The sequence below is a fragment of the Pundamilia nyererei genome, unplaced genomic scaffold, assembly GCF_000239375.1.
Source record: "Pundamilia nyererei isolate P.nyererei 1_Seehausen unplaced genomic scaffold, PunNye1.0 scaffold00081, whole genome shotgun sequence".
Taxonomy (NCBI): Eukaryota; Metazoa; Chordata; class Actinopteri; order Cichliformes; family Cichlidae; genus Pundamilia; species Pundamilia nyererei.
In genome coordinates this window covers 1,605,817-1,613,467 of record NW_005187482.1, presented here as the reverse complement: position 1 = coordinate 1,613,467, position 7,651 = coordinate 1,605,817, and the positions used below count along the sequence as shown (strand labels likewise).

General features: G+C 41.9%; 1 protein-coding gene across 2 annotated transcripts in view; it reads left to right on the top strand.

Annotated features, from left to right (window-relative positions):
• Positions 1–6,510, top strand: part of LOC102202700 (solute carrier family 25 member 38-A-like) — a 7,670-nt gene extending 1,160 nt beyond the window's left edge. The window contains exons 2-8 of one of the 2 annotated variants that reach the window (XM_005738042.1): positions 1,118–1,226; positions 1,698–1,822; positions 3,679–3,763; positions 3,875–4,054; positions 4,873–5,041; positions 5,153–5,313; positions 5,432–6,510. In XM_005738042.1, the coding sequence (XP_005738099.1) occupies positions 1,212–1,226; positions 1,698–1,822; positions 3,679–3,763; positions 3,875–4,054; positions 4,873–5,041; positions 5,153–5,313; positions 5,432–5,554 (858 nt within the window). In that variant the 5' untranslated portion in view covers positions 1,118–1,211 and the 3' untranslated portion in view covers positions 5,555–6,510. Of the gene's footprint in view, positions 1–954; positions 1,227–1,697; positions 1,823–3,678; positions 3,764–3,874; positions 4,055–4,872; positions 5,042–5,152; positions 5,314–5,431 lie in introns of those variants that run through there. The other variant, XM_013912109.1, reaches the window with a different exon arrangement.
• Positions 6,511–7,651: the final 1,141 nt, after the last annotated feature.

The window sequence follows — 7,651 nt, the reverse complement described above, 5'->3', positions numbered from 1 at the left end:
AATCCACAACTTTGCATGATTTGCATGACTTAAGTGATTCAAGTAAAATCAGTAAATTCGACTGGAAAGGATGTGTGCTAGCTCCATGTAGATGAAATTACATTATTTATTATCTTCAGACCTTAGATTTTAGTCTGAAAGCCCAGTAGTACAGATGTTCCACAAGGATCCCTCCTCGGTCTTCTTTACTTCTTTTTTTTTATTTTTAATGTTATTTAGCATATCAAACAGTGTTATATCTCTGTCTTTATAACTTGTTTTATATGTCTCTGGCTCTTGACTTAATTTGGACATTGCACATTTGGAGCCTGCTTTCAATGTATTTTAATTTTCTTTCATCTTAAATAAGTGCTTATTATTTTCTGCTCATCAAAGCAGCCTGCTTGGAAGCCCTGGATAGACAGTAAATGAATCTTAACACACATGTGGAACACATAGAAATTGGAGATTTAAAGTAATTGTGTGTGCCGAAATATTCCTGAGAATGAGATCACGGCACAGTCTACGGTTGTTTGTTTCCTATTAATTTTATGCATGCTTCTCCCTTCTACCTGATGGTGCTTCATTCTCTTTATCACCCTGTGCTGTATTTCATCATCTCAACATCTTATGTTGAAAAAAATGCAAACAGTGATGTAAGGGTTTTATTTCTAAGAACAGCCAGTGTTTTCTTTGCTTACACTTAAGTGCAGAATGCCAGCTCACAGGGCTTTCCAGCGCTAGCTGTGTCTCTTATGTACACTGTGGAACTGTTTTTGGACACTGTGCTCAAAACAAGTGCGAACAGTCTTTACTTTTGACGTACTCGCTCACGCTCTTCACAGTCTCGTGAAGGACACGCAGCAGTGTCTCATCAGCATCAGCATGCTACAAATTAGGATAGACCCGGTGCGGGTCTATCCTAATTTGTAGCATGCTGATCTTTGGTCAGTTAATGAGTGGCCTTGTGTATCGGGTGGGGGCAAATAGGACACACGGTGTTGGTCAGGCAAGCTTTATCTATTCTGTGTGCGCACTGTCCCCTCATTCAGACAGCAGAGCTGCGCTCCCTCAACATCTCTCCATCCCTGCTCCTGGAAGGCCAGTGTGAGTAACTCCTCTTTCTCCCTCTAATCAGAGGCAGACATTTCAGTGGATGGCAACGAGGGGAGGAAGCCAGAAGGTTTGGTGTATTGCAAAAACGTCTTGAGAAGTGACCCTCGAGAAGAAACATGGAACTTTTAGTGGTGAGTATTAGATCTCCGTTTTGTTACATCAGAAGCTCCATCCTTATCAGTGCGTACATCCTTATTAGGTAACTTGAGATCAGGGCGTCCTGTCTGACTGATAACTTTTTGAAATACTGATTAACTAATCCACGGTCTAAGAGTCTGACGGCGGTTAAGGTGAAGAAGAGCTGCTGAGTCATTATGCTGAGGGAGCAAACTCTGTTGTTACATCACATGTGAATGGTACTGTGAGGCTGGGCGTTATAGGGGAAAAGACGGTTGGAATATTGAAGTGGTATTAAATTATTTATTTACAAAATATAAACATGGTTTAATAGAGTCACTGTCAGTGGCGATTACATCTAAGTAGTTTGTTGTTGTAAGTGTGCATTAAAGAGACAGAAATATGCTCTGTAGGCATAGTCATGACAGTCAGGATTTTAACTAGAAATGCAAATGAAATTTGCCCCCCTCCCCCACAACCCTCAGGTGCACCCGGCCATCAAAGCCTTCATGTGTGGCTCCCTCAGTGGAACCTGCTCCACGCTGCTGTTCCAGCCTCTCGACCTGGTCAAGACCCGTCTGCAGACTCTGCAGACCGGCGTGCAGCCTGGGTGAGTGTGCATGCACAGTTGCAGGGACGTGCAGAGAGGTTTAAAGGGGCGGGTGCTCAAAGTTAAAAAGGGGCACATTGAACCATGCTGAATAACAACAACACACATTCATCAAGAATCTAATATGGGAAGGGCAGGGCTGTGTTGATCTGAGACTGTAGACATTAAAAAGTCCACAGGAGAGATGGTAGCTGATTAAACAAGTGTCATGAGATAATAACAAAATGCAAAGATTGGTGACAGCGCTTGGAACCATAAGGCAACAAAAAACTGTGACATAAACTCGGCTCTGCCTGTGAATCACTCTTTGCTTCTCTTCTTCCTTCCTTCCCATCATTTCATATATCACTCTCCACTTGCTATGTGAGAACAAGGCACAACTTGCTATTGCAATAAACTATAATCTAATTATCCACACCTAACAACTCTTGCACTTAATCTATAATAAAATGATGACAGAAAAATGTTATAGCCCTGCCTTTAGTAGCCTCATACAGCTCCTACTGCTTCCTCCTCATGTCCTTACCAGCCATGTCTGCACAATGTTATATCATGAGTAATATTTTTTTAAATCCAGCTAAATAAAACACACACATGCACGCACAGTGACATTTTAGACCTTCTTCAGAATACTGTATATACTATGGGCATCATGGTGCTGATCCAGAATCCTTACATTATTATTTATTACTAGAGCTACAATAATAAAGCAATGAGGAGGGGGAAGTAATAAATATGAAATAATGTATTTATGATGATTCCATTTGTTTCACTATCCACTCTGTGCAGGGCAAAGCTTATTACATGTTTAAACTGTAGAGATACAATCATTTTACTGCTGTAAAATCCAACTTTTGTCTTATTTAAAATATAAATCTAATATAATCTGCTTCTTAATGTATGTTCTTTAAAATACAGCGTGTGTTTTTTAATATATTATAATTATAATTATTATTATGTGGACATGCATATTAGATCGTTTTTTAGTGAAATATTATCCCTCCAGAAAGGCAGGAAATGCCCAGAAACTTACTTTAAAACTAAATATGTTCCCTAAAACGGTGACAGAGCTACAGACCCATGACAGCCTTACACAGGTAGCCAGCAGCTATGACCAGCACTACTTGTGCAGTTAATAAAAGGACAGGTAATGTTTGTCACGCTGTTGCACACACAGCACGCTCGTTTGTTTCAGTTCGTCAGTTGCAACAAGACAGCTTACCAACGTGTACGTAATAAGCTAACACTCCTGTGTGCTACACACTACAGTGTACGCTGTACACCTACTTACTGGTTTTGTCGCATCAGTCTGTGTCTCTGAGTTAACTTGTGTTTCTCCTACAGCTCCGGACCGCAAAAAATGCGCGTGCTCTTTGTGAGCTCGTTCCCGGCTCGTAACCAGCGCGTTCTGCCGTCGAGGGCGATCATTGGTTAAATGTGATCATGTGACTGATGCAAGCCAGATCCTTTTATTTAGCAAAACTATGATTAATAGTTAAATATTATTGTTGAGGGGCACAGACAGGACTCCGCACGCACACACACATAAAAAAAATAAATAAATAAATAAAAAAAATTTAAAAGTTGCCTCAACAAAAGGGCACTTTGGGCACTCATCAGGAAAGGGGCGGGTGCTCAAGCCCCTCTAGCCCCCCCCTCTGCACGTCCCTGCACAGTTGTCCGTGTCGCATGCTTTCCTGTCTCATAAGATCCAAAAGCTGATTTTATTTATTTATTGACTGGGTGAACTCAAAAAGCATGACATTGATTGACCTTTATAGGCCGCACACATAGCAGCAGCGTTGACTGTTTTTGGCTTTCGGTCATCTTATCTGATGCCTGTATTGTTTCTTCAGTTCGGGCAGAGTGGGGATGGTGTCGGTGCTCCTCAGTGTGGTGCGGACAGAGAGGCTGCTGGGACTCTGGAAAGGAGTTTCACCGGTTAGAGCTTCTGTATACTCGAGTCTACCTCGTGTACAGATTTAGTCACAAATTCCTGCTGTGTGAGCCACCATGCATTCGACAGTCTCTCTCCTCCGTCTGCTCCTTTAGTCCTTCATCCGGACCATCCCAGGAGTTGGGATCTACTTCAGCACCTACTACTCTCTGAAGCAGCACTTCTTACAGGACAGATGCCCAGGGGCCGCGGAGGCTGTGCTGCTGGGGGGCGGAGCCCGGACGGTGGCGGGGGTAGTGATGCTGCCGGTTACTGTCGTCAAGACACGTTTTGAAGTAAGCAGTCTCCAGAGGGGGTGTACTACGAAGCGAGGTTAATTGGTTAGTGAGGTATGTCGAACTTCAAGTCGGAGATTTCAATGTCACCTGGTGGCTCTCTAGGTTGCCATGGAAACCTGGTGCTGAACACATAATCTGTCTGGAGCAGGTTATATTCAGTTTAGGTTTAAAATTGTCTCGTGGCTCTGTGTATTCGCTGATTAGTGCTGATAAGTGATTTATGGATTTCCTGCTGAGTCAGCGCGTACTAACTATAGATACAGCAGTGTAGATTTTCTGCTGCATATTTCTCAGTTGCTTTATTCATAGCACCAGTGTTGCCTTTTTGGTGTATGTGTTTTATAGCCTGTTCTTTATAGACCTCAGTCACGTGTAACTCTGATAATGACTCTGACTGAAGTAGGCGGTGCTCAGTCGTTTCATTGTATGTGGAAGAAGGGTGAAAAGGGTGTGTCAGATACCCTCTCTTCACATGAGCTAAACCCCAGAGCTTCTGCGTGTACTTACATGAAGTAATTCATGAATATAAGATTTTTTGAAAAGCCTAAAATAAATAGAATATGTTTCTATAATACTGTGTTAAAAAAATAGATAGAATTTGGTATAATTTCAATTGATTATTCTTCTGAAGTGAAAGAAGTTCTTTAAAACAAAAAGGCATCTGTGCAGCTTGTATGTGAAGAAAACATATATGTAGACAAATGTTTACTTCATTGATATTATTGTTTGACCTGTGCAGCGTGCTTTCACTTTAGCGTTGCGTTCATATTGTGCTGTTTTATGCATGAACTGAACCAGACGTCTTTGTGTTTCAGTGTGGCAGGTACAGTTACGGGAGTGTGATAGGGGCTCTGCGCAGCGTGTGCCAAACTGAAGGTCCCGCGGCTCTGTTCTCCGGCCTCATGGCCACTCTCCTCAGAGACGTTCCTTTCTCCGGCATCTACGTCATGTTCTACAGCCAGACCAAAGCCTCACTCCCCAAAGGTAAGTATGGACTCAGAGAGACATTTAGTAGCTTAAGAATGAGAAATATTCGCATTTGGAGTTCTTCTTGGTGTTCATTTAAATACACATGCTGGCCTATCTTCCTTTTAGAGATCAGCACGTCTCCTGCGGCTCCTGTGGCTAACTTCAGCTGCGGGGTTCTGGCTGGCGTGTTGGCCTCCCTCATCACTCAGCCTGCTGATGTAGTCAAAACACATGTCCAAGTGAATCCGCAACTCAAGACAGCAGAGGCCATCAGATACATCTATATGGTAGCTGTCTCAATCTTCCTTCTTGCTCTGCTGTGTTTTTAAAATTGCGTTCCATATATCGTGTTGAATAAGCTGGTTTTAATCAGCTGCATGCCTCACTTTGCTCTCACTCTCTAAGGAATATGGACTCCAGGGCTTCTTCAGAGGGGCCGTTCCTCGGTCTCTGAGGAGGACCATGATGGCGGCCATGGCGTGGACCGTTTATGAACAAATGATGGCGCACATCGGGCTGAAGTCCTGAAAGTGATCAATGTTGAAAATGTTGTAAAAGGAAGAAGAGATATAGATGGAGTTGCAGTGAATGAGCGCACAGGAAGGAACTGGAACTACTGCAGTGCTCGTTAGGGTGTCAGAAGCTTTCAGTGACCGATTTCACTCAGAGTCTAAGAGACATGTGGGAGGTCTCCTGTACATTTAGTGTCTTACTGGGTGTGTCTGAAGGTCAGAATGTGCAATATAACTTTAAAAAGACTTTCAAGATGATACAAAAATGCTCTGATATTTTTCTACTGCACTACTAATTACACAAACTTTGGTGATTTTGCTCCAACTATTTGGACCATGTTTGAGAAATCCCTTCAGAGTTTTGCGTGTGCTCCTGGGGGGCTTTTTGTGACAAATGGTTTCTTCCTTCTTGTTGTAAATTCACTTCCACATATTTAGGAGTCTTCGCAATCTGCAGGTTAAACTTGGCAGATCAAATGCTTTTGAGTGCCGATTAACTGGGAAATGTTCACTACACACTAGCCTGGCTGTTGTAGGGCTACAAATAAGATTTGGACTGTATGCAGAAACAATGTCTGTGTCTCTCCACAGTGTTCTAAAACTCTTTGAATGGCAGGGAAAACCCTGGTCTGAGTGGGATTTCCAATGCCTCAGATGTTTGCATGCTGCGTGCAATGACTCAGCCCATGACTACTACAGGCAGTGAGCCAGATTAAGCCCAGACTTATGCACTTTAACCTCAGCATATGTTCAAAATCTAGAGAGCTTCTTAAAGACAAGATTGTGAGTCTCCATGTGTAACAGTGTTATTTATATTCTGATACTTTATTTAAGTGTGTGCTCACTTGACACGTGCATTTGCCAAAAATTCATCTGCCTTAAAATGTCTTTGGAGTTTTTTGATGTTTGTTAAAAGTGGTTTTTCATGCAGACGTTTTCACTTTTTAAACATGTCAAACAAAATAAAGTTATTGGAAAATTTCATCTCTGCGTTAATTTTATTAGGAGAAAATGACCAAAAGTCCCTGCCTGAATTTTAAGCTCAAGTTCAGTACTGATTACTCTGTTATGTGCACCTAAGCTAGTACCAGGCTGGACCCTTTTGCCTTCATAACGGCATTAATTCTGCAACAGGTTGCAGAAAACCTCCCTCGGAGATGTTGCTCCATGATGAGGTGACTGGAAGCCATTTGAGTGCAGTGAACTTGCTGTCATGTTCATGAAAAGTTGAAGTGTGTGGCATGGTGTGTATTATCCCTTTGGGAAGCAGCTATCAGAAGACTGGTACACTGTGGTTATAAAGGGATAGACATGGTCAGTAACAACAGGCTGTGGCATTAAAATGATGCACAGTTGGTACTAAGGGGCCATGAAAATAGCCTTCATATCACAAGACAGAATGGATCCATGCTTTCATGCTTTTCATACCAAATTCTGACCCTACCATCAGACTGCGCAGAAGAAACAGACAAATCAGACTCTTCTATTGCTCATTTTGGTGAGCCCAGACAAATTGTACCCTGTTGCTGCCATTTGATTGGCTGAGTAGATATTTTTGTGTTAACAAGCAGTGTCTGATAAAAGGACTGGTGAGTGTACATATTTTTCTTAATTTAGTGCTCAGATCAGCTTGACAAAAATAAGAGCACTATTAACACAAGAACACGCCCCTGACATGCATGACTGTGTACTCTTTCCTTTCATTAACTGAGGTGTATAAAAGAATAATCAGCTGTGAGAGTTCAGGTGTAAAACTATAAAAAAAATAGGAGTGTTTTTAAATGATTACAAAGCTGTTGCTCAGAATATTGTCACGCACTGCAAGAACATGAGGGCTGTTAGAGATAAGCGCTGTACCAGTGCACAGGGAGGGGTGGCATGACATGAAATAGGACGGTACAAAGAGTGTAGCACTGTCAGTCTAAAGTAAGAAGGCTATTTAGGCTGAAATAAACAACTGAATTAATGAATTTAGAAAACTGTTGGCTTTGTAGATCAGCATCTATAAATGATATACAGAACACACTTAACAGACCTGATTTATGACTTTTCCACTCATATTTAGGGGTGATCGATCATATTTGAAATACTTCATCATATTAAAAATCATTTT